The 27,413-nt window shown below is 38.4% G+C and overlaps 1 protein-coding gene across 1 annotated transcript; it reads left to right on the forward strand.

The window, feature by feature from the left end:
* Positions 1-881: 881 nt before the first annotated feature.
* POLE2 (DNA polymerase epsilon 2, accessory subunit) lies at positions 882-27,411 on the forward strand (the record flags this gene model as incomplete). Its single annotated transcript, XM_079913575.1, has 19 exons — positions 882-949; positions 3,730-3,830; positions 5,055-5,130; positions 6,942-7,019; positions 7,156-7,249; positions 11,208-11,282; positions 13,584-13,667; positions 14,269-14,354; positions 14,613-14,797; positions 15,553-15,625; positions 17,064-17,236; positions 17,785-17,874; positions 18,048-18,102; positions 18,819-18,878; positions 18,966-19,043; positions 20,735-20,843; positions 21,690-21,866; positions 23,880-23,947; positions 27,183-27,411. The coding sequence occupies 19 exons, from the start codon at positions 882-884 to the stop codon at positions 27,199-27,201; spliced, it is 1,749 nt and encodes a 582-aa protein (XP_079769701.1). The 3' UTR covers positions 27,202-27,411.
* Positions 27,412-27,413: the final 2 nt, after the last annotated feature.

The following is a 27,413-nucleotide window of genomic DNA, read 5'->3' on the forward strand; positions in this document are numbered from 1 at the left end:
AAATACAAATTCAAGTAAACAAATATGTATATATATTCTTATGTTCCCTCCTTTACCATATTTTGCTTTTTGTTTTTGTTGTTATCTGGATACCCTGGAGGTCACCGTGTATCCGTTCTTAGAAACCATCCTCACGTTTTATGAGACGGAGCGTTCACTTATAAGCACTCCACGGTTTTATTTAACTCACTGAAGCAACCGTTTTGAAGCTGGCACATTAACAGCTCACTTGCTGCAATCAGACCGAGTTCAAATCCTGGCTCCCTCACTTACTTACAGAACGTTTCATCTTGAGTGAGCCATCTACCATCTTTGTGTCTTACTCTCCTAATCTGTAAAATGAGGATGTTGAAAAAACAGCACACAACTCATTAGGCTTTAGGAGCAATACGTCAATTAATACGTTAAAACGCTTATGATAGTACATGGTGCATAGGAAGCCCGCAACTTAAATAAAAAGCGGGGTGGGTGAGAATGATGGTGATGTGTAGCAGCTTCGAGTGAATGTCGGGGAAAACCCTGTGGTGACACAAAGCATAAGGGCGCCGGGGTCCGGGAGGAGCCCGACCGGAGTCACGGAAGGTGGAGGGTAGCGATGGGAGTACTAAGTGGCCCAACGAAGCATTTGAGATAGGGAAGCACATTCCCAACCAGACACCAGGGAAAGACGCCCTCGCTCTTCAGTCTCCGAGCAACAGAGCAGTGCAGGGTCGTCTTCTTCTGCAGCCTAGTGGGTGCGGAACTGCAGCTTTCCAGGCGTGCGACACCGAAGTCTCCGCGCACTGAGGGAGGAGGAGCAGTGGCAGAGAGAACCGGCGCGTCTGGGGCGGGACCAGGACAGGGACGGGGCGGGGCCGTAGCCGTGGCGCCAAAAAGCGAACATGGCGCCGGAGCGGCTGCGGAGTAGGGCGCTTTCTGCCTTCAAGCTGCGCGGCTTGCTGCTCCGGGGGTGAGTTGGCTGGGCACCGAGCGGGACAGGAGGGGAGGGCCGGGCCGCCGGCCCTTGAAAGAGTTCTAAGAAGCAAGGGGGACCTGGCGATGCCTTCTTAAGTTCCTCGACAGTCGCGTGGAGTCCCGGAAGGGATGAGGGTCTCCTCCTGCACGTACCAGACAGCCGCACAGGCGGCTGTCGGTGTCGCAGCAGCGATGTATTACCACTGTGTTTGGGCGCCCCTCAGCCAGCTTAGTCTCTGCCTCCGCTAATTGGGAGTCCTAACAGCGCTGCTCACGTGGTTACGTAGACAGCGAACGAGAGACCTGGGAAAGCCCATTGCATGTCGGTAGCTGTCAGGTTATGTTGTACAACCTGTGGGCCTTGCTAGCCTTCCCAATTTTGGATCACGTATTATTCCCGAGAGAGAATTCCTGGAGAGTTAGGAAGTGGGTAATTTAAAGCATGTTCTTAAGTCTTCTGGGTTTTTTTGGTTTGTTTGTTTAGATTTCCTTTAGAACTTCTGTGCTTCTCTGGCCATATCCGTGTTTTCTGCGACTTGTAGAATGATCCTTTCCAAGATTTTTCTCATTAAATCTGCTTTTTTTATATATAAAGAATACAGTATTTACATATGTAAATACCTGCTGGACGGGATACACTTCTCTGTACCATGTTTTGATTGCTCTTGTGTGTGTAGAGGTTTTTTTGTTTGTTTTTGTAATAAGCTTCATGGGACTTTTACCTTACTTTTGGGTTAGTGGTGAACAAGTGCAAGAGTGGATAAGCTCTAGGAGACAGTAATAAATTTTGTTCAGTTGATTCCCCACATTTTGAAAATACGACCAATTGATCAGTTAATTTTTCTTTATTTTCACTTAGAATTTGACCTAATATTGAGCTGTCATTCATTAATTCAGTCAGAAATACACTGAAATCTGTTAGCTGCAAAGTACTGCTGGGGCAAGGGAGTAGGAGAGGGTAAGACAATGCGGAGGTTGGGGGACAGAGAGTGTATTAATATTTATTGCTGCATAACGAATTACCCCCAAACTTAGAAGTTTAAAACAGCAGGCACTTATATTCTCACATTTTCTGTGGGTCAGGAATTCAGGTAGGCTTAGCTGGGTCCTTAGCTTCAGGGTGTCTCGCAAGGCTGCAGTCCGGATGGGGTCATCTCAGAGTCAGTTGGGCAGGATTTGCTTCCAAGTTCATTCAGTGATTGGCAGGATTCAGTTCATCCAAGATTGTTGGACTGAGGGCTTCAGTCCTTGCTGGCTGTTGGGCCTGCCCAGCATGGCAGCTTACTTCATCAAAGCTAGCAAGAGAGTCTGCTAGTAAATGGAAGTCACAGTCTTTTGTAACCTAAGCAAGAAAGTGACATCTTGCCGCTTCAAAATTTTTATTTTTAAAACTACAATATAGTAAAATATTCCATCGCTTTTGCTATATTCTATTGTTAGAAGCAAGTCACTAGGTCCAACGCACACTCAAGGGGAGGCGATTGCACAAGGATGTGAATACCAGGAGGTGTGGATTATTAGGGGTCATCTTAGAAGTCTGTCTACCATGGATATTAAATAATTCACAATTATTTAATTTCAATTATGAAAAGGATCTGAGGAAGGAAGTGCTATGATAGCGTATAACCAGGTGTATAAACAGTTCTAGAGTCAAAGAAGTCTTCCTTAAAGAATGGTTGAAAAAAAAAAAGAATGGTTTGAGTTGAATGAGCAGGACTTGACTAGGTGAAGAGTGTGGGGGAAATGACCATATAAAGACCCTGAGACAGGAGAGCACCAGGAAAGCCAGAGACACTGGGTGAGACTAGTGAGATTTGGCGGAAGCCAGATCCTGTATGACTTTGGTCTATGCTAAGAGCTCTCCCAAGATTCACCTAATATGTGTGTGATTTTAGGGACTCAATCAGCAAGTATTTGTGGACCACCTTCAGTGTGCTTAGCACTCTGCCAAAGGATGACACAGTTCCCCTTCTCAAGGAGCATCATCTATAATAAATTGGAGGGATGTGACACCCACACATGAAACAATAAGCAACCCAAGATATAGAAGAGTTAGTGCGATGACTATAACAATAATATTGATGCAAAGTGTAAAGCTGTGGTCTAAAAATAAAGAGTGGCATGGAATTAGCAAATTGTTTAAGTAGACAGTGTTCATTCTGAGTATTATTGGTATTTAAATCAGGAATTCGTGTGATTTTTAAAAAATTTTTCAGCTTTATTGATTTTTGAGGGGTGAGAGGGATTCATGTGATTTTAGTGAGTGTTATTACTTCTATGACTATATTCGAATGTCAAAGTTTTTTCTAGCCTAATTTTTTTCTTATTTTACAGTTGAAAACTGATGAAGTTACTGGAACTTAAGCAAATGCATTATCAAATTAATAAATATGTATTTAAGTGTCTGTTATGTTCAGAACATTGAAGCAGACTGAGTTTATTAATGTCAGGTAATAAATAGTACAAGGCTAATGTGATACAGCAGATCTAAGGTATCTATAAGTGAGATTTTTTAAACAATTTCAGAAGGAAGGGGAGATTGCAGCAGGTAGAGCTGGTCTAGGAAGGCTTCCTAGAAGAAGGATGTGATTTGGGGCTTTAAGAACAATTACGTTGGCAGGGGATAGGAGGAAGAATTTGTTCAGAAAGCACAGGAAAGGAGAGTACTGCTTGCAGGGAGGAGTGAGTGGATCTTAATTTCAATGCTAGATTGATGAGTGTTTGCTAGATTTTGGCATAAAACTTTTAGCCTTAATTACCAATCTCTCTTATCAGTGAAGCTATTAAGTACCTCACAGAAGCTCTTCAGTCTATCAACGAAGTAGAGCTTGAAGATGCACTGGAAAAGATCATTGATGCAGTTGAAAAGCAGCCCTGTAAGTAACATTTTCTGACAGCTCTTAAATTGTTCATATAGTTCTACATCCTCAGTTAGATTTATAGATTTAATTTGAAGTTGAGGATTCAGTATTGAATGTCCCGGTGGTATGAGACATACCCTTGGTAGCACTTCTTGCCAAGGAGTAACCTCTAGTTCTGTTGGAACCTTGGGGCATTCCCAGAGACTCTTTTACAGTTCTTCCCCTTTGTGAATTCCCCTCTGATTCCTTTATGGTCACTTTTTTCTCTCTGCCTATTACTTTGTCTTACTTAAGTTAGGTACTCTTAAATGTTCGAGGGTAAAAAAAAAGTAAGCAAGAATAACTTTCCCTTCCTGCTTCAGCCTTTCTTAAGGGACCTTTTTTTAAATACTTAACCTTTTACCATAAGCATGGGCCTACAAAAGAGAAGTGCTCTTCTAGAAAAAAATGTCCAGTTTCTAGAGCACTGAAGGAGAGAAGTGGATGTGGCTTGCTCTGATACGTTGTTTCTAAAGGCAGAATTTTAAATATACCTTTGCTTTAAAAATTTCCTTACAGTCGGAAATTTAGAAAATGATTACATTTAGAAAATCAGTATACATTAATTTAAGATGGTACGTGGTATTTTGCCTGAGAACATACCACAGTGGTTAAGGGCACCCAGTCTGGAATCAGGCTCGGGTTTGTACTGCTCTCCACTCCTTCCAGTTATGTTGGTGATCTGGTTATTTGACCTCTTGGAGCTGCACTTTCCCCATCTGTAAGACATGGCTTATGAACAGCAGTCTTATAAGACATCTATCTAATAATGCTTGTGAACCACTGAGCATGGTGCCACACGTTTACTAAGGGCTTAATGAGTGGTGGCTGTTATTGTTATTACTGTTACTATCATACCTACTGAAACATAGCAGTTGTGATGCAAAGTTATACTAATGTAACCATATTAAACCTAGGAGCTTACAGAAGCATTTGTATACCTGAATGTATATTATTTAACAATATTTAGAAAATTAAGGCATTTGACTGTGTATTAAGGTATTGTAAGTGTATTTGAGTGTGGAATATTAAGGTATTTGAAATACGGCTTTTGTGCTAACACTTTTTTCCTCCTAAAATCTATGTAATGAGCATCTTGGGGTTAGTGTTTGCAGATTATTTTCAGGAAAAAAGCTGTGTGTGGAAAGAACTAATTTTTATGCCTGTTTTTAAAATTTAACTTTGAACTTCTCTTTTCAGTGTCATCAAACATGATTGAACGGTCCGTAGTGGAAGCAGCAGTCCAGGAGTGCAGTCAGTCAGTAGATGAAGCTGTGTATGTGGAAAAATTCACCCTTTCCTCATGTTGGAAGTGTTGTTGAGTGGTTATTTTCAATTATTTTCTTGGGGAAACACTCAGTGGTCACCTTTCTACAGTGGTTATTTCTTAGTTGTTTTTTTTTAAGTGATAGCTTACATTATAAACCTCAATATTAAATGACTCATCTTTACTATTTTTATCCTAGAATTTGAGATCTCGGTGTTGCTTGTACCATGACAAACTTTTGCCACTTACCCAATTGATTTGATTTAATATTCTATATGCTGCAGGTGGATTGAACTGATTATTCAGAGGTATAATTTACTTTTTTTCTTAGGAAAGTACCGAGTCCTGAAAGTTCAGTGACTTAACTTGGGTCACATGGTGAATGGCAAAGGGGGGTAGAACCTCAGCTTTAGGACTTTTTACCCTGTCTCATGCTGTTAGAGCTTAGGAATTTATGTTGCAGTAATTTTTCTGGGTTTTATCTCCCTGAGATAAACCTCTTTCCTTTCCTCCTTTGAATATGATACTTCTTTCCAAATTCACAGGGTTTAACTGAAAGGAAAACATCTGGGAAAATGGATAGAGATAGTCTTAACTTTGACAGTTTTTTCCTATTTGGGGCAATGGAGATAATTGAAAGGAGTCATTACTCATTTTGGTTAGTAGTTTTAATCTTTTTCCGGTCAGAACTTATTAGAGCTGCTAAAAAATAGAGAAATTGAGGTATTTAAATTTTATCCTTGCCAACTCATTGTTTAAGATACTGGAGTACTTGCTCCTAAAGCCATCAATAGAAATTCAAAACGATTATATCGAAGTGTAAGGATTATAATCCTAAAATAGGCATTAAAGTTACCTGTTGTTTCTGTCAAGCTATTCATATGCTACAGTCAGCCAATATAGAGGTTGAGTAGGGACTGAATGGTAATTGATCTTTGCAACTCCAATTGTCAGAAAGGCATTATATCACAGCACAAGGGAGAGGCTCTCCTTTTTATAGATGAATAAGTAGCACGGTAAGTTAAATAACTTTCCAAGATTGACCCATTAGAAAATCATGGAGCTGTGTCTAGAAGCAGGCTTACTTCAAGTTCACTGGTTCTCTGCTACTCTGTACTAGGTGCTACCAACAGACTAGCATGACATTTTTTTGTCTGTTTTCATTTTGGGAAATAGATATAATTTTAGGGAAGATTCTTTAGGTTGTAATATTTATGCAATAGTGCTATGAATTTTTTTAACCTCATTCAAACATGATTATGATATTAAAAGTATCTGAAGGTAAATTATTTTACGAATTATCCTTCTCTAACACTATAGGTGTCAAGGATATGGGCAGAATTTGGGGGGTTCTTCTTCTGTTTTACATCTTTTCCTGGGTCACTTTTGCATGATATTTTGGATTAAAAAATTGTTTAATACCTTTTAATAATTAATATTAAAAGGTATTAAACCTTCTAATGAATAATACCTTTTAATAATATTGTAGCTTATAAAAATAGTACATATTAGGAGAGATTTCTTTAAGATGTGACTATTTTATATGTAAATGTTCTTTTTCAACAGATAACATTCTTAATTAGAAGTTGATTAAATTTTTTGTTAGCTTGAGAGTAGTGGCAGTACTTTCTCATCTCTGAGAGGAAAATGCACAGGCTAAAAACTTTACCCCCATATTATTTTTGACACTACAAGAAATTGTGTACACGATCTGTGAAAAGTATGTGTATATGACATAAGGTTATAATGCAAGTTTTCATGTTCACTTGGAATACTTATGTTTTAGTAAATCAGGTCTGTTTTTGTGGGTTGTTTTTCAGAGAACATATTTTCAATATCATAGGAGCATTTGATATCCCACGCCTTGTGTACAATTCAGAAAGAAAAAAATTTCTTCCGTAAGTATGCCATCTATTGATGTTAAGCTAATTTCAAATGTACATTTTTTTTTGGAAGGTATATAGTCTCCTGTTTCATTTTTCATCTACCTTTGTGTATTATGATAGTCATAAATAGGCATTCCTTTTTTCCTAGTTTATTTATGACCAACCACCCTGCACCAAATTTATTTGGAACAGCAAGAGATAAAGCAGAGCTGTTTCGTGAACGATACACAATTTTGCACCAGGTAAGTCGGAGGGGGAAAAAGAGACTGTTTCAGCTTAGGTAAGACTCAGGGATAATTAAAGGATGGACTTTTGTACTTTAACAATCATGATGATGATAAAAATAGTAGCTAACATTTTTTAAATGCTTTTGATAGGCTAGGCATTGTTTATCACTTTACAGAGATTACCTCATTTGACCATCATAACATCAATGTATGTATAAATGCTGTTATTCCCATTTTACAGATGGGGAAAACTGAGACCTGGAGAAGTTTAGTCACTAGCCCAGAGGTTACATCTAGTAAGTAGGGACAGGATTTGTATCCAGTCAGTCTGACTCTGGAGCCCAACCTTTGCCTCCTGTACTATACTACTTTCAAGCAACTTATAGTCTATGAAGTTAAAGACATCTGCACAAATAAAATATGAAGTAGAATTTTATACATGCTATGGAAGAAATGTAATACAAAGAGAATGCTTTCTATAGAAAAATCAGAGAAGGCTTCAAGGAAATGTTGGCATTTGACATGGGCCTTGATTGCTCTGATCTTGTGGAAATGGGGAGAAGGTGGTGAACAGTGTGAACAAAGACAGAGCAAGAGGAAAAAGTGGACTCCATGCAGGAAATGATGAGCAATCAGCCTTCTTTGTGTGGAGAGGAAGGCTTGTGAAGAGGAGTAGCACAGGATAAGTTTGGAAAGTCAAGTGGCAACTAAGTCATGGGATTGCCTTGGATGCCACTCTTCAGAGTTGGACTCTGTTCTCTTGGTACAAGGAGCCTTAAAATACCAGAGCAACTCACTTACAGCAGTTCCCTGAGGACTTTCTCTCTCAGCTGATTTTGGGATATATTAGAGTATGAGAGAAGACTTATAGGAGTCTGTGGTATTAGTCCTAGAATAAATGATAGCCTGAATGAAGGAAGGTAAGGGGAGCAGAAAGAGGGGACAGTCCTGGCAGTGGAAGCCATAGCTCATGGTGACTGATTGGACATGAAAGAGAAGGGAGAGAGTGAAGACTGAAAGATGATTAGGGTTTTGAGCCTGAGAGAGTGGACGGGTAGAATAATGGTAATTAGGTAATATATAAACAAATAGGAAAAAGAGAATGGGGAAGACGATGGCAGGTTCTGTTTCAAACATTTGAGTTAAGGTTGCCAGTAGGATATCAGGTGAGATGTACATCTGGAGCTAAAGAAAGAGATCTGGGTAGAGAGAGATTTAGGAGGCATCTGCCTAGAGTAATAGATGGGACTGCAGGGATGAGCCCCTGAGAGATGATGGAAAAGGGAATGATAGAGTTTGGGGGCTAGGCCAGGGTGGTGTTATATAGCAGAAGCACAGGGAGGTTTCAGTGAGGACAGGGTGGTCAGCAGGAGTAAGCACTGAACAAAGGTTGAGGAGAATGAGCACTGAGGATGTCTTTTCTCTTCTGCCTCCATCGCCTACATAATGTTGCCAGGTTAATCTTCCAGAAGTTTAGCACTGATCACGCCATGATTTTGCTCACAAATCTTTCAAGGAAGTTTACCACCTACTGGATTAAATACAGATCTTCTGGGACTTCCCTGGTGGTCCAGTGGCTAAGACTCCACGCTCCAAATGCAGGGGGCCTGGGTTTGATCCCTGGTCCGGGAACTAGATCCCACATGCTGCAACTAAGAGTTCGCATGCCACAACTAAAAGATCATGGATGCCACAACTAAAAGATCATGGATGCCACAACTAAAGATTCTGCATGCCACAACTAAGACCCAGAGCAGCCAAATAAATAAATACTTTTTAAAAATACAAATCTTCCTGTCACATGTTTTTGGCCTAATCTGTACTTTTCCCTCTGAAAAGTAGAGGAGCCAAAACTGAAACATGGAAATATTGTGTCTGTTTCTTCCACTTCTTCTGTGACTTTGCTTATACTATTCACTCTCTTGATGCTCTTCTCTCTTATCTCTGCTCTTGAAACCCTCCTAATTCTGGAAGGGCCTTCTCAGATTCCTCCTCTTTTCTGAAGCCCTTCCTGATCTGCAGTTGGATGCAGTCTGTTCCTGCTTTCTAAATTTTTTAAATTAATTAATTAAATTATTTATTTATTTATATTGGTTGCAACGGGTCTTAGTTGCGGCACACGGGATCTTCATTGCGGCATGTGGACTTCTTAGTTGTGGCGTGCATGTGGGATCTAGTTCCCCAACCAGTGATCGAACCCGGGCCCCCCCTGCATTGGGAGCGTGGAGTTTTACCCACTGGACCACCAGGGAAGTCCTCTTCCTGCTTTCAACCCACTGACTACTCAGTGGGTCTCCTGCCACACTTACTAGGGTTGGCCCTGCCTTGCATTTGGGGTGTGTGTCCCTGTTGTCAGACTGCACACTCCTTGTTTATTTCCTCTGCCACCTTTGGCATAGTGCTTTTCACAGAGAAGATGCTCAGTAAATACCACTTTCTTTTTAAAAATTAGGTGTTAAAGCCTATGATATTATTTGGGGGTATCACTAAACCCTCCCGAGCCTCATTAAAAGGGTTGAATTTTAGTCCATGCATATTTTTATTGCAATTATCTTCCTGAAAGCAAATCTGATTTTATCATCCTACTTCAAAATTGTTGTTTTCCATTGTCTATAAGACAGACTTCTTGGTTTGGTATACAAAGTCTGTATTGTTGGGACTCTGTTATTAGAGTTTACAAAAACTCAGACGGCTAAAACAGAAAAAGGAACTTCTTGGCTTGTGGAGAAGTCTGGAGGTCCAGCTGTGTCAAGCATGGCTGGATCAAGGTGCTTGCACAACGTCATGAAGCATCTACCTCTTTCCATCTCCCAGCAATTTTAAAAAATTGATCTTACTTTCAAACAAGTTCTTCCTATGAGGTGACCGAGATGGCCACTCACTAGTAGCCTTGGAAACTCTTAGAGAGTTCTTCTTTTCCAATAGTTCTAGCAGCTGTCTCCTATTGGCCAGGCTTCAAGCACTTGCTCAACTCTGAAACAGTCATTGGCCAAGGGGGTGGAGTACTTAGACCTGCTAGGCCTTGGTGGTCTGTCTGGAGGGGGAAGGGCACCAACCCTACCTAAACTATGTGGACCACAGTGGGGGAGGGACATTTTCCCAAATAGAGGCTCCAACCCATCTCTTGCATTGTCGCACGTGCTGCCTTGTGCACTACATGATCCACCTGTACTAAGCTTCACATCACTTCCTGAATACTCCTTTACCCTTTTTTTTTTTAAATTATTTATTTATGGCTGTGTTGGGTCTTGGTTTCTGTGCAAGCGCTTTCTCTAGTTGTGGCAAGTGGGGGCCACTCTTCATCGCAGTGTGCGGGCCTCTCCCTATCGTGGCCTCTCTTGTTGCGGAGCACAGGCTCCAGACGCGCAGGCTCAGTAATTGTGGCTCACGGGCCCAGTTGCTCCGCAGCATGTGGGATCTTCCCAGACCAGAGCTCGAACCCATGTCCCCTGCATTGGCAGGCAGATTCTCAACCACTGCGCCACCAGGGAAGCCCCTCCTTTACTCTTAATGACTCTTTCTTGTGACACATCCCTTCCTCTGCCTGAAATGTCTTGTCTCAGCCTCCTTTTGTTTCTTACTAGCGAAGTCTTTTTTATCATTTAGGATCTCGTTAAATGGCCCCTTCTCACAGGGTCCTTTGTTGTATTGTGACCTGTGGACACTTCCTTCTCACTGACCCCTGTGCTCTGAGGTTGACACCTTGGTTTGTTGTCTTCATATCCTCAGCCCAGAGTGCACTACTGCCAGGTACACGATAGACCTTTTTTTTAAAAAAAGTCTTAAAATGATTTTTTTAAGCAAATTACATTTCTAGCTATTTGTACATTAAACTATGTAGATTTTCAAATTTGTTGAGAATAAATAATAGTAACGTTAGTTTTAGGACAGTGCTTTGTCAGGGCACTATTTTAATGAATCTTAGTTTTAAATGTTTGCCTCAGTAATTCATGTGAATCTTTCTTTTTTCTAGAGGACCCACAGACATGAATTATTTACTCCTCCAGTGATAGGTTCTCACCCTGATGAAAGCGGAAGCAAATTCCAGGTTAGAACGATATCCTAGTTATTTAGGGGGTGTATGTATACAAGTTTAATATTTATTGCTTAATTCTAACTTATTGAAGTTGGCATGAAAATTAACCACTGATAACAGTTTAACTAGCTAACTGACCTGTGCATGCCCACTGTTGGTAAAGTCCATGTCCTGTGTGCTGGGTCTCTGGCCACCAAGACAGAACCCTCGTCCTCCTGGTCCATTCGCTGGAGGATACACTGGCTTTCAGACCAACCCTCAGCACTACCCTTCCTGCCCTCACTCATACTCTGAAATCCTGCTCCTTGCCCAGCCCAGCCCTCTGGTGACCCCCATACACTTGTTCAGCTCAGACATGCTATATCAGTTGGAGTGAAAATTTTACTGCAGGCAATAAGGAAACCACATTTATAGAATGCATGAGAGAGCACAGACAGGTCACAGGGTTGTCTGGGGAGAGGAAGAATGTTTTCTGCTGTGTGTGCTCTTTCCACTGTAATACTTAAGAAAGTGGTTACCAAACAGCACCATCACTTTTGTTCCAGCAACACACCTGGTCACCGTCAGTCCATCTGTGGCTTTTTTCCCCCTCCAGCACACAGAGCCCTGCTGGAGGATAGTCCTTAGCTCCTTCTGGCTAGGACCCACCGTTTCTGTGGTGTTCCAAATAGCTTCTGAAGAGGCCCAGCCTCTGCTAAGGTTCATTCAGTCCTCTACCATGTTAGACCAGAATTCATGGTGATGAGCAGTCTGATAGATACTAAAATGATAATACTAGATAATGCTTAAATTAATGTTTGATGGCAGCGCCATAAGGAGAAAACATTTATAGAGTTTGATAGTTTCTGCTTTTAACTTTTGTTGGAGAAAAAAATTGTATTCAGTTTTGGAAATTGACATTATTTATATTTCTCTACAAATGACTGTCGATGTGTTTTCTTGAATATATTAGGTTTCCTATGGCAACTCAGATACCCACAACCCAGAGCATTATTTCACCTCTCCTCTTTGCCAAAGTAACTTTAGGGCTTAGCTAAATAATTTATTGTTCTTGTTATCTTGCCAAGCTGTTTAATTCTGTATCCCTGCTGGTATATTATCTATTTAATCCACCATCTATAGTCCCTATATGGCATTCTTCCTTTGCAAACTGCAAATATGGTGTCCTCATGAATACTTTGTTACAGCTTTTACTCCTGTGTTGCTTTAATTGATTGATTGCAAATTGCAATATTTTTCCCAGTCTGTAAGTTGTCTTTTTATTCTCTTAACAGTCTTTTTGAAGTACGTAAGTTCTTAATTTTGTTAAAGTCCAACTTATCAATTTTTCTTTTATGGCTCATATTTTTGGTATTGTTTCTAAGAAAGCTTTACCTAAGCCAGTTTTTAGAATACATGTCTTATATATCTTTTCTTCAGATTTATCCCTAAGTATTTCATTTTTTAAAACTGTTTAAAATGAACATTGTATTCCTGTGTTGCTTGAGGTTCATGTTTTTAAAGAGGAACTTCAATATCATATGTTAACAGTGATTATTATGGGATGATGTGATCATGTCCTTTAAGTTGTTTGGTAAATTGTTGTATATATACTATGGATATCTCTACCCATTAAAAAGAATGAAGTGTATCTATATATAGTTAAATGGAACAATGTTTAAGATATATTAAACTTAAAAAGTTAAGTTGAAGAATAATACAAATAATATGATTTCATCTTTGCAATAAAACAAACTGTATGGCTATGTGTTTATAAATTATATATGTGTGTATTAACATATACTTAGGATTATATGTATAGAAAAGGGTCAGAAAGGATTTTTTAAAAATAATGCCCCAATTATTACTACCTTTAACTTTCTGATAAAAAATAAGGATCAGATTGAGAAATGTAAATAATGACAGCCTTTCAAAATACTAAATAAAAATAGAATATAACTTTTTAAATAGCCCACTAGTTTTCAGGTACTGAAGAGGTACTGACCAAATAAATAAAATTTATATTCTTTTTTTACATTTTAAAGATAAATATACTTATTATTATTCAAAATAATACGGTATGAAACTTCAGTCATTGGTTGGGGCCTGTGTTGATATGGTGTTTCTTTAGGCACAATTCTTCCAAGCCATCATCAGTTAATATTTTAGCTTTTGTAGGATAAAATTATATTTTCTAAATTTTATTTGATTTTCTACTGTAAAATAGTTGTAAAATACTAAAATGTGCACTCAAAATTTACTTACTTGTAAAAAGATTAGTTCCTTAAAAGAACATATTTTCAGTCCTTAAGAATTTATTTTGTTTTACTTTAGCTTAAGACAGTAGAAACCCTATTGGGCAGTACAACCAAGATCGGAGATGTGATTATTCTTGGAATGATAACCCAGTTAAAAGAGGTAAGTTGAACTTGATAAGCATCCAACTTTTATTTTCAGCCTTCAGATTAATGAAATGTCAGTTACATACAGGATTTTTACAGAGGGCATGGGAGCGTGTTCTTCATTGAAAGTGGCTACCTCAGTCACCAAATAACCTTTCCTTTTGCATTTGGTTTCCTGAGTAGACATCAGGAAGGAGTGTCTTATACAGGCCACCAGTTTGCATAGCCTGAAATTAGTCCCCCAGTGACCTCTGGTTGAACAGAGAGTACTGGGTTTCTAAACAATCAAAGCTGCAGACCATAGCCTGCTCCCTGGGAGCTGTTGTTGGCTCTCCGAGGCCCCTCTTACGGCAGCCAGAGAGTATCCCTCCTGTCATCTCTTGGTTGGCAGTGGTCATTGTCTAGGTACCTATGAAGACTCCGAGTCTCAATTAATTGATTAGTTTGTGGTCACCAGACTAGTAAATGGAAAAGCCTAGACTAGGAGTTACTGATTTTTTAAAAATCCACTGTACTGTCTACTATATTCTGTTGTCAAAATTGTCAGTATTTTAATTCTTTTGTCATAGTATTCATCTTTACATAAATGTGGACATACTTCTTTTAATTTTTTTTAGGGAAAATTTTTTCTGGAAGATCCTACAGGAACAGTACAACTGGATCTTAGTAAAGCTATATCCTTCACTTTTATTTTTTTAAATCTGTGTTATGTGAGTTGGGGAAATTGATCATATATTATTCTCACATTTACCTATTTGGGTTCTTAGTGTAACTTCCATACGGTGGTGTAGGAATCTGGAGACATAATCCTAACCAGAGACAAAAAGCCTGTAATTCCCCCTTACTTGGAGAATCGAGACAAATCACTGAGGAAGTTTATAACATGCTAAGAATGGTCTGTACTGTCAGTATTAGATCTTAGAAGCAGATATGGGGATATTTAAACCTAAAGTTTTTTAAGCTATGATCTATTCAGAGTTTTAAATGTGAAGTGTTTGAATTTATTATTTGGAAGTCCTGTTGAGCCCAAAATGTATGTTGACTTTATCACCACCTCAAGCATAGAAGTAGAATTATTTTCCTCAATTATTGTGTACCAGTTCCACAGCGGTTTATACACAGAGTCATGCTTTGTCTTAGCAGAGGGTAAGTCAGTATACTTTTTTCCCTCTCCCCCTCATCATTGTACCGTAAAACCCTTTCTACGTTGGTTAAAATACGTTAACATGATGTAACTCGGGACAACACTGATTATGAGAGCATACTTTTGACAACATTAAATAACTCTCAGACTCATGGGAGAGGGGTTTGTTTCTGGAGTGATGAAAATATTCTGAAATTAGTGGTGATGGTTGTACAACTTGTGAATATACTAAAAACCACTGAAGTATACACTCTTAAAGGGTTGTATGATATATGAATTATATCTCAATGAAGTTGAAAAAACAGATTGTACATAGAGTCATAAAATGAGACATTTTTAAATCTGTGTATCTTATCTGTCTGTACTCTAACATGTAGTGTGAAATAAAAAAAGGGAAAAGTTTTATTTCTAAATCTGTTAGTATTTCATGAATTTTTTGTTTTATAGAACTGAGACTGTCTGGAATTCCCTGACGGTCCAGTGGTTAGGACTTCGCTGTTTCACTGCCATGGCCCCGGGTTCAGTCCTTGGTCAGGGAACTAAGATCCAGCAAGCCGCATGGTGTGGCCAAAAAAAAAAAGAGACAGTCTCTGAACCTGACGCTGTTTTGTAGCGCAGTGGGACTGATAAATTCTGTTGTTAGTCGACAGGGGATGAGATGATGGCCTAGCGTTACTGCTTTGTGTTCCGTAGTTTTGTCCTTTCAAACAAGGAGAATTGGACAAATGAAAGTGATTTGTTACTTATCTTTTTTCAGGTTGGTTTGAAGATCAGGTGTTTCATGTCAATGCCTTTGGATTTCCACCCACTGAACCCTCTAGTACTACTAGGTATAAAAATGTTTGACTTTAACTCTATAGGAATTTTATAATACTGGCAGTAATGAATGTAAGATAGTATATCATATCTCAGTTATTACAAGTCCTCAGGCTTTGTGTCAGAAGGCGATGAGCAATGGAAAATGAGAGTTAAAGACTGGGCTTTATATGAAACTGAAAACTTCGGGTTGACTCCAGATTGGTTGCAATAGCATCTCTGTACTTTGGCTTTAATGGAAAGACTTCCAGTCTATCGGTCTTATTTATCTGTAGGATTGATGAGGAGTTCAACTGAGATAAGATATAGGAAAACACTTAGAAGAATATAATTCCCATGTTAATAGAAAGTTCTTATTTTTGTATTTTACTGAGTGAAAGTTACAAGAGGCAGATTATATAGTTCTTTAATATATGCAAAGTCATTATAATATTAGAGTGGTTCCAAAAGGGCCTTCTCTGAGAGGAGTGAGTTCCCTGTCACTCAAGGTATTTGAGCAGAGGCTGAATAATGGTGTAGAAGTTGAAGCGGGTGGCCTGTGGGTTGAATGTAGTCTATAGAAATTTCTTTTTTCCCCTTTGAGGTGTTAAAACACATTTTGAATTAGTTTGCAATATTTAAAAATTAGGAGATTTCTCATAATGGTCTAGATTTCTGAGTTCTCTTGAACAGTCAGATCTAGCCATACTTTGTACCTGAATTCTCACCTGGAACATCTATACGGCAGTGATTGCCCACTTTGGGCAGGGTTATGTGTGTGCTCCCTCACTCACACCTAGTCAGCCTCAGCTGGCCGCTGCTTTGATATTTAGTATTACCTTCCTGGAGCCTGTAAGCATCTGGGGGAATTAAATCTTGAGATTCCATGATGATGGTGATGATTTCAAGAAGAAGTATGAGGATTAAGATTTTAGGCCCAGTATGCCTGTATAAGTCAGGTGCCAAGGCCACATTTGCTGGCTGGGAGCCACTGGCAGGCAGCTTTTGCTGTGCATCTTCTCTTCCTGTTGAAGTACATAATCTGGGGGAAAGTGCTGCTCACGCCACAGAGACTACAAGCCCTCATCAAGCCATCTCACTTTTTTTTTGTTTTGTTTTGTTTTGTTCTGTTTTTTTGCGGTACGCGGGCCTCTCACTGTTGTGGCTTCTCCCGTTGCGGAGCACAGGCTCCGGACGCGCAGGCTCAGTGGCCATGGCTCACGGACCCAGCCGCTCTGTGGCATGTGGGATCTTCCTGGACCGGGGCATGAACCCATGTCCCCTGCATCGGCAGGCGGACTCTCAACCACTGCGCCACCAGGGAAGCCCCAAATAATACATTTTCATGGTCCAATTTACACTGATGGGACAATTACCTCATTAGATAGACAGAAGCTAAATTTGTAGAATATCAGAAAAATATCTCCAACAGAATATAGAATAGAAGGTAATAATTGTGTTATAATTACCTAGGGCATACTATGGAAATATTAATTTTTTTGGAGGGCCTTCTAATACATCTGTGAAGACTTCTGCAAAACTAAAACAACTAGAGGATGAGAATAAAGATGCCATGTTTGTGTTTATATCTGATGTTTGGTTGGACCAAGTAGAAGTATTGGAAAAACTTCACACCATGTTTTCTGGTAGGTGTCATTTTTTCTATTCTTTTTTGAACTCTAATGATAATTCATGCCTTAAAACTAAATTCTTAAAAAATATATATATCTTTTTGAGTAGTCTAGTTTGTAAAAGACATTGATTCAGTGGTGAACTATTTTAAATGAATTCATCTTAAAGACTTACATTTTTACATTTGAAAAATAACTGTGTGTGTGTCTGTCTGTGTATTCATGATAAATGAGAATTTGTCCTAAGAATAGTACAAGAGTGGAGGACAGCTTAGGCTTTGGAATTTGACAGAACTGGGTTTAAGCTGCAGCCTAATACCTTGGGCAGGTTACTTAATCTCTCTCTCAGTTTACAGGGATGTTGTGAGGATTAATCAAGACATTGCAGGGCCTGGCACAAAATAATTGCTCAATAAATGGGCACTATTATTACTATTTTTTATAATAATGTTATTAAGGTATTATTTTTAAAATAGTATGGTTTTATTATTTAAAAACTCATGGTTAAAAGATTTTAATATGATTTCTACACTCCATATGTTCATTTCTTCTTTCATTTTTAGGTTATTCACCAGCACCTCCAACCTGCTTTATTCTGTGTGGCAATTTTTCATCTGTACCCTATGGAAAAAATCAGGTTCAAGCTTTGAAAGGTATTGAGGATCTGTTTAATAAGTGTTTCTACATTTGTATAAACTAAATTGATAAGAAATAATCTATAATATGTTAATTTCATTCAAAATATGTAGAGTTCTAGCTAATAAAATAAAATTTGATTTATGTATATCATATGCAAATTAAATTCAATATCCCTTTAAAATTTTAGATTCCCTAAAGACTTTGGCAGATATAATATGTGAATACCCAAATATTCACCAAAGGTAATGATTTCTATATTTTTTATTTAAAGTGTTATTTAAGAAACACAAAAAATGAATCCTAAGTTAAGAAATGGATGGAAGAAAAAGTTGAGAAAATTAGTACAGTTAAGAGATAAAATTAACCTTCTATCATGATAATGTATGTTACACTCTAGTAGAGATTTATAATGAAAAGTATTAAAAGGATGAGTGATAATTTCCACCATATTCCAAATTTCTTGGTGACATTACTCTAAGGGTCTAGAGCTACACTCTTCAATATGATAGTCACTGGCCACGTGCATCTCTTTAAATTTAAACTATTTAAGGGAATTCCCTGGCAGTCCAGTGGTTAGGACTCAGTGCTTTCACTGCAGGCGAGTGGGGGTGGGGTGTAGTGACCGGGTTCCATCCCTGGTCGGGGAACTAAAACAATCCCATAAGCTGCAGGGCGTGGCCAAAAATAAAAAAATAAAATAAATAAAAATAAAATTCAGTCACTCTGGCCACAGTTCAAGCACTCAATAATTGGCCAGTACAGGTCTAGAACATTTCTATCATTGCAAAAAGATCTATTGGACAGTATTGGTCTGGAGCCTTTTAGTAGTTCACTTATTAAAATGCATGAAATTTAATTTTTAAAACTTTGTAATTTAATTAAAGGCAATAATTTGGTTTTGGACTATGGGATAGTGGTGCAATATTTTTAGAATGAATTATGTTGAATTTTGCTACAGTAGTCGATTTGTGTTTGTACCTGGACCAGCGGATCCTGGATTTGGTTCCATCTTACCAAGGTAAATTTTATTCAGATATTTGCAACAGTAAAGAAAATTCTGTAAAATTTAAAAATGTATACTATATCACATAAATTGTTTTTATAGGCCACCATTTGCTGAAAGCATCACCAATGAATTCAGACAAAGAGTACCATTTTCAGTTTTTACTACTAATCCTTGCAGGTAAATATTAGTATTTTTGTGTTGTGGTTTTTTCCTTTCATTTAACAATTAACCTATTTCTTGGGAATTCCCTGGTGGGCCAGTGGCTAGGACTCTGTGCTTCCACAGCAGGGGGCGTGGGTGCGATCCCTGGTTGGGGAACTAAGATCTCGCATGCCATAGGTGGCGTGGCCAAAAAAATACAAAAACAAAAAGTGGGAAAAAAATTAACCTGTTTCTTAAAATTTGTCTCTGAATTTTGATTGTTATGGGATAAAAATGAAAAAATTTCTTTCTATTTTAGGTTTCTCAAAACTTTAAAAATGTTTTAACTGTATTTAAATAATTCACTAACACTGAATTTAGAAGCTTAAATAATGGAGGGAGATTTAAAAATAGATATTCCAATTACACATCCTTTAAGAAAAGTTACAATGGAAAACTGAAAGGATTACACATTTACTGTATGTGCTACTCACTGTGACCATAGGCTCTTACTGAGGGAATGCCCTCAGTCATTGTTTCTCCTCTCTTTTCTACCTACATTCACTCCTTCAGTGACCTTTCCAGTCCAAGGGCTTTAATTACCCTCTGTGTATTGACAATTCCCACATTGATGTCTCCAGCTCAAACCTTCTACCAGATTCCACACTTACGTATCTGGCTGCGTACTCATCATCTCCCCTTGGATGTCTAATAGACAACTTCAGATTGAACTTCTGATCTTCTTCCCTCGTCAGTCCCCAACCCTGTTCCATAGCTTTCCTCATCGTAGTTCCTGACGCCTTTATCCTTCCAGTCGTTCAGACCAACCTTTGGGATTCTTCCTCACATGCAAGCTTTTAGGAAGTCCTTCAAAAATTTGAAGAAGGACTTCAAAATATATCCAGAATCTGGCCACCTCTCTATACCTCCCCCTCTACAACCCTCTACCATCTTCTTTAGCCTTGATCACTGTAACAGCCTCCTCATTGTTCTCTAGCTTCTACCCCTGCTCCTCTGTAGTCTGTCCTTAACAATGTCAGAGTGATCCTTTAAACCGTAAGGCATGTCACATCCACCCTACTGATTCAGAAACATGGGCCCCTCATGTTATTCCGTAACAGCCCATATCCTTTGCAATGGTAGTCATGGCCTGCATGATCTGGTCCCCAGTTTCCTCCGTGATTTCCTCTCCGACTTTCTTCTCCTCCTCATTTATTCCAGCCACTCCAGCTCCTTTTGTTCTTCAAATGTGCCAGGCATGTTTCATCTTAGGGCCTCTGCTCTGCCTGTTCCCTCTGCCTACAGTGTTCTTCCCCTGAATGTCTGCTTGACTCTCTCACCTCCTTCAAGTCTGTGCTCAGATCAAACTTCATTATGAGCCCTACCTGTTCCAATACTCCTATTTACTACTCCAGCCTTCTAGACTTTCCCTTCCCCTAAATGATTCCTGTTAGCCTTTTTCTTTTTGCCATACACTTAATCATCTTCCAACATACTGTGTAATTATTGTATCTGTTGTTTATTCTCATTCCTAGAATAGCGCCAGACACATATTAAGAGCTCAATAAATTACTGTCAAATGAATGGTTGAATAGATTCTGGTTGCATTTTTTCTGTGGTGAACAATGGGAAGTGGGAATGGCTTTGTACTATAAAACATCTTGCCTTTAAAGTTACCTCATATTTTGTTCTGAGGAAGTCACATTCAACTACTGTTTTTATTTCAGAATTCAGTATTGTACACAAGAAATTATTGTCTTTCGTGAAGACTTAGTGAATAAAATGTGCAGAAACTGTGTCCGTTTTCCCAGTAGCAATTTGGATATTCCTAATCATGTAAGTTGTGTCTTCTTTATTAAGGTGTCTTAATTACACGTGGATTTATATAAAATTTTGTTAAGCCACTTAATCACTTGCCCTTTTGTTGTTTTTATTTATAGTTCAAAATAATTTCAGCACACTTTTGTCAGTAAGGTAATTTTTGTTCCTAAATCAGTGTTTCTCAATTTTCTTACTGACGTATCCCCTAATGGGCAGAAGAAAGCCCCGAAGTAGCAGGAAATTTCTTTGGAGGTTCCTGTTTTGCCTTTAGAACTCATAAATCTTACATTGTACTTCAATATATATACATTTGTTTAAATAAAATGTTTATGTTTATCATGTTTATTAAGTATTTCCTATGATTTGCCCACATCAGGAGGATGTGTAGTGTTTATCTTGTAGCTTCAAGATTCCCAGTTGTCAATCACTGGTTACATGTACCCTCATTTGGAAGTATGGAAATAGATCATACAGAGCATTTTTAGTATGTATTTTATAACATTTAAAGTGTATGTAGGCTAAGTATATATTCTTGGCATTGCTCAAGCTGTGGAATTATTTTTAGACGAACAAAATTAGTAAATTAGTTTATTATACAGCTAAAAATACAATTGCTCCAAAATGACTATTTGGGGGAGTAGCTTTTATGGTGTTGAATGAAAACTCATAAATTTCTCCTAAAATACAGGGTAGTTGATTTCATTTTATATCAGTTTTCCCAAGGTTTTGTAATTCAGTTTTCCCAACTGTTTCTCAAATTTTCTAAGTCACTTTGGTAATTACTATTTAATTTGAAATTCTTTGTTGCTCTTTTAGCTTTTGCAAATGCACTGAAGTTTGTTTTGTGTCATTCTTTTGTAGTTTGTAAAGACTATCTTATCCCAAGGACACCTGACTCCTCTCCCTCTTTATGTCTGCCCGGTGTATTGGGCGTATGACTATGCTCTGAGAGTGTACCCTGTGCCTGACCTACTTGTCATCGCAGACAAATACGATCCTTTTACTTTGACCAATACCGAATGCCTCTGCATAAACCCTGTAAGAACGTAGTTAACGTTATGTAGTCATAATTTGTCAAGATTAGACTGTTACTTCTTTAAATTTAAAATATATGTTTAATCAATTACTGTTGGAGTAAAACTATACTATAAATGAAACAACTGAATTAATTTGGTATAAACAGAAAGTTCTTAAACTTTCAAAAGAGTATGACTATAAAGTAACGTGACTTTTTTCTTAAAAATGCACCAAAGCTTATAAATCCAGATGAGTATTTTCCCCTTCAAAGTAACTTGCCTTGAGATTCCTTGGAATTCCTTTCTGGAAATTACTTTCAGAGCATGTATTCCATTCCCTTTAAACATGTTAATGGTACTTGTCCTTTGAGGAGGATTTTTTGTTGTTGTTGTTATTGTTGTTGTTGGAAATTGTCCAAGTCCCAAAAATCTAAGACTGATAAATGTGGAAATTCCTACTGGGACACAGTTTAATATTTCATTTTTATGCAGAACCTTGAAATTGCTTCAGAATCTTCAAGTTGCTTCTGAATTTCTATAAAAGTATGATTGACTTTTTGAACTTGGGGACTAAATGCTGCATAATGTTGCTTTTTATGTCAAATATCTTCACTAGTGATTTTTTTTTTTTTTTTTTTTTTTTTTTTGCGGTACGTGGGCCTCTCACTGTTGTGGCCTCTCCCGTTGCGGAGCACAGGCTCCGGAGGCGCAGGCTCAGCGGCCACGGCTCACGGGCCCAGCCCGTGGCATGTGGGATCTTCCCGGACTGGGGCACGAACCCGCGTCCCCTGCATCGGCAGGCGGACTCTCAACCACTGCGCCACCAGGGAAGCCCTTCACTAGTGATTTTTAACCTGTATGTTTCCTTGATTCTTGTGAATTTAAAACTTTAGTACTTTTTTATTTCATCTAGATCATTTCTAGAAACATCATCCCTTACTGCTTTTCTCACACACACATTTATTTTGTCTGGCTTCTGCAACCACAGAACTATTGACATTTTGGACCAGATAATTCTTTGTTTGGGGGCACCATCCTGTGCATTGCAGGGTGTTTAGCAGCATCCCTGACCTCCATCCACTAGATGCCTGTAGCAGCCCCCAGTTGGAACTATCAAAAATGTCCTCAGATACTTGCCAAATGTCTCCTAGGAGACAAAAATTGTCCCTGGTTGGGAACTACTGCTCTAAGGATGAGCACAGTCAGCTGATTTGGTTTCATTGTTTGAAATTTGTGGCCCTAATTTTTGTAGAATCTTTATTCACATTTCAATATTCTTGTCACAATGAGGCTATTTCCTTATTTAAATTGAACTCTGGGCATTCTCGTATAGTTAACGCTCTATTTGAAACCACTTTATTTCTGAATTTTTCCACTTTTTCATACTGTAAATGAGTAAACAACCAGTTCCTACACCATCATTATATCTTTTTAACCTTATTTATACCTTTTGGGCAAGCCCAAAACTTGGTTTTGACATTGCTTCATCCTTTCTTGATACTTATTCCCATTAATGAATGCCTGCAATGGGCCAGACATTGAGCTAGTTCCAGGGACACGAAGACTGAAAAGACAGAGTCTGCTCAGTAACTTTAGAGTTTAGTAATGGACAGACAATTGTATGTGTGACTACTGCTCAGTTGTTTTGGGGGCACAATGGCAGGGCATCAAACCCAGATTTTTACTGGGGAGAGGGGCAGGAAAGGCTTCTCGAACATGATGTTCGAGTGTCTTATATGCTTATTTAGCATCACCCAGTACTGTTTATTCCTTATACTAAGTAGAACCCCTCCTAAGCATTTCTAGTCACATTTGTTAGCATAACTGTTCTAGTCAACTTGACTTTTTGCTTCAAGTGGAGATATTTTATAGTAATATTTTTTCTCTGTAAAGAGCATACAAAAATTTGTCTCATTACTTCATAGTCACATCTTGTAACTTTATTTTTAAGTTAGGAGCAAGGAGTTTGATTTAAAAAATAGGGATTCTTTGTTAAAAGTTGAGTGTTCACTTATGGGCATTTTTCTCTCCAAAGGGCTCTTTTCCAAGAAGTGGATTTTCATTCAAAGTTTTTTATCCTTCCAGTAAGATAGTAGAAGATAGGTAAGTGTGCCCTCAGAAACAGCAAGAAACAGCTGTCTCTTGGTGTAATACTGCTAAAATTCAGATGTTCTGTAGGTGTGCTGAAGTTTTTAAAAGTCTACAGTAGCTCACTGGAAATGTTCTAGGCTGAACTTACTGCGTTCATGCGGGGAGACACAGAATTGTATGTACTTGATGGCAGTTTGTGTGAAATAGACCAAGAACTGTTTTCTGAGGGAAATCTCAGACTGGCTGTGGAGGTGGGCTAGCTTTTTTACAGGCAGCCTCCTGATGATGTTATTATTCCAAGAGGTAAGCCTTGCCGTCCACATGGTTGGTTCTCAAAACCTAGGTAATCTGCCTTAAATTGGCAGCAAAGAATTGCAGGGGAGCTGGGTTGAGTGTGGTGATGGTGAGAGGTTGGAGTTGGGGGGAGGTCTTGGGGGAAAAAGAATAATCACCTGGTAGGTAGTGATTTTCAGAGGGTGTCCTGTAGACCACGTGCATCAGAATCCTCTGGGGTCCTTGTTAAAAATGTTAAGTTCCAGGATCCCACCCCAAACTTATCAAATGTCTCTCTCCAGTTGTAGGGCCCAGAAATCTGCATTTTTAACAGTTTCCCTTAGATTCAGGCATCCTAACGTGTGATTTCTTGGTTAATTATATTTTGTTTCCCACCTCCAGTTAAGAACAGTAACCAAATACCTCCAGGTTCTCAGAGAATATAATCTTGAACACCCAACCCAATTGTCTTCTTTTTACTTTTTGTAATTAACATCTTTATTTAAATAAAAACACAAGTACATGATAAAATTTTCAAATAATGCTTAAAAGTATAAAATTGAAAAGGAAAAAGTAGCTCCGTTTCCTAACCCTGAAACCATGATTAACAGCTTCTTATATATATTTCTTGAAAAAAAATTTCTGCATTATTTTTGCTGCTCAGTATTCATGGAGGATTAAAGTCCGTTCACTTTGGGATATTCTAAATTTTATTCTTGGATTCACGCATTTGACGTGTATTTGAATCTTACTGTATTCCAGGCACTGCTTAGTTTTTGGAATATAACCAGACAGATACCCTTATAAAAGTCACTGAGGCGCTTCCCTGGTGGCACAGTGGTTGAGAGTCCGCCTGCCAATGCAGGGGACGCGGGTTCGTGCCCCGGTCCGGGAAGATCCCACATGCCACGGAGCGGCTGGGCCCGTGAGCCATGGCCGCTGAGCCTGCGCATCCAGAGCCTGTGCTCCGCAACGGGAGAGGCCACAACAGTGAGAGGCCCACGTACCGCAAAAAAAAAAAAAGAGGTCACTGATATTCTAGCCTCTATTCCATAAGCTGAACATGTGTTTGACTTCACCTAGCCCACAATGAATCTTCAAACAAATTTGCTTTTGACTTGGAATGCCTTTAGGTAAAGGCAACGCTCTTACCAGTCTCAACCACTCGCTGTTGTTGACAGTGATTTTGTGACCCCAGGATTAGGTCACCTCTGGAGCATATTTGTCCACCTTTTTAAAATTTTTTTCTTGGCCACGTCATTCAGCTTGTAGGATCTTAGTTCCCCAACCAGGGATTGAACCCGGGCCCTCGGCAGTGAAAGCGCAGAGTCCTAACCACTGGACCACCAAGGAATTCCCTATTTTGTCCGTCTTTAGATTGACTTTTACTGAACTGAGATTTGGTATAAATTCACAGACATCTAAAACATTCTGCTATGAAAACCAATAGTGGGCACTTTCAACAGATCTCAGGACAAGAGAAATCTGTGTCTGTCCCAAGCAACTGTTTATTTTCATCTTGGGGAGACTGTAAATCTACTAATAGATTCCCTTTGTGTTAGCTGCCAGGAAGCACAGCCAAACATGCAGCCCACCTCTACAGCAGCAGAGGAATTACTAGCATAAATGTTGGCTGTGGCTCTGGCTTCCTCTTCTTTTCTGATCTGTATTTTTCTCTTACCTGAATTTCCTGATTTCCTTACTTTTATCTTTTTATTATATTTATCTTGGCAAACCAGTTAATATTCTTTTTTTAATGAGTTGGGAGATAAACAAATAAACCACAATAGGAAATAAACCGATTTATTATGATAGCACAAGACACTTGTTACATTTCTTGTACTGCTCCCTGATTGCCATGCAGAATTGTTAACCTAAGTACAGTGCTTCTGAGCACTGTATACAGACTTCTATGACAGTTCTAACACATTGTTTTAGTCACTTATGTGCCTGTCCCTCTTAAAAGTTTCTAGAACAGTCCTTGACTTGCTGTTGACATTCACTGTTGAGTTGAAATAGTTGGTCCCTTTATCATCTGTGGAGTCAGATGCTGAAAACCCTTGACATAATTTCCAAACTATAATTTAGTAGTGATAATTTGAAGAAGTTTTTCATTGCTGGATCGAATAAGTTGATGTGGTTTTTTTGGTTTTTTCTTTTTTGAGAGAAAAAATTTTCATGATATAGTGAAATAGTTTGGTTTTACTGCTATTTAGTTTCTCCTAAAAAGAATTTTTTTCTTAGAATATTTGTGAAATCATATTGTAGAGTTAACCACAGAAATGTAGCCAAAGTAAATAAGGTTTAACCCTGTTTCAACATGTGCTCTCAAATACAGTTGTTTTATTTAAAAACACAATGTTGGTGATGTAGGGGAGAAACACCCATTCTCACACAGAGTTGGTCAGAAAAAAAAATGGTAAAAACTTTTTCTTAAGACCTCAACTGCATATATCAGCAATTCCATTTCTAGGAATTTATCCTACAGGTATACTTGGGTTTATGCATAAAATTGGGTACAGCTGTTTTTATTGTAGTTTTTATAAAATTGCAAAACAAATAGCTTAAATGTGTATCTATTTAAAAGTTATTCGGAACTTTTCTAATTTATATTAAATTTCAAAGCCATAGAGGAAGGGATTAGTTAAAAATTATAAATATGTGTTTATTACTAATTGAAAAAAAGGGGTAGAATATTGTTCATTGTATTCTACCACTTGTGTGTTTTTAAAGCATTTACCCCCACACACATGCTTGTATATGATTAGACAATCTTTATAAGGATATACTGTTGCTTTTGGAGAGCAGAAATAGAGTGTGAGACAGACTTATTTTTCACTGTGTCCCCTTTTGAATTTGGAACAATATGCATGTATTGACCTATTTTTAAAATTAACTAAAACTAAATATTAAGAAATGTACAATAACTTAGGTTTCCAAAATGTTTAATTTTATGAATATTTTCTTCTTTCAGCAAACTCCAAGGGTTTTGAGATCCTTAAAGACCATCTGAAGAAACAGAATTCATCAATTTTCTGCTTAATTTTATGTAATTTTGATATTGTTACAATAAAATTATGGTAAACTTTAGGATGTTCTGCTTAAATTTCTATTTTATGAAATTTTGATATTAAAGTAAACATGATGGGGACTTCCCTGGTGGTCCAGTGGTGAAGACTCCGTGCTGCCAATGCAGGGGGCCCGG

Source organism: Stenella coeruleoalba, assembly GCF_951394435.1.
Source record: "Stenella coeruleoalba genome assembly, chromosome: 2".
Lineage (NCBI taxonomy): Eukaryota > Metazoa > Chordata > Mammalia > Artiodactyla > Delphinidae > Stenella > Stenella coeruleoalba.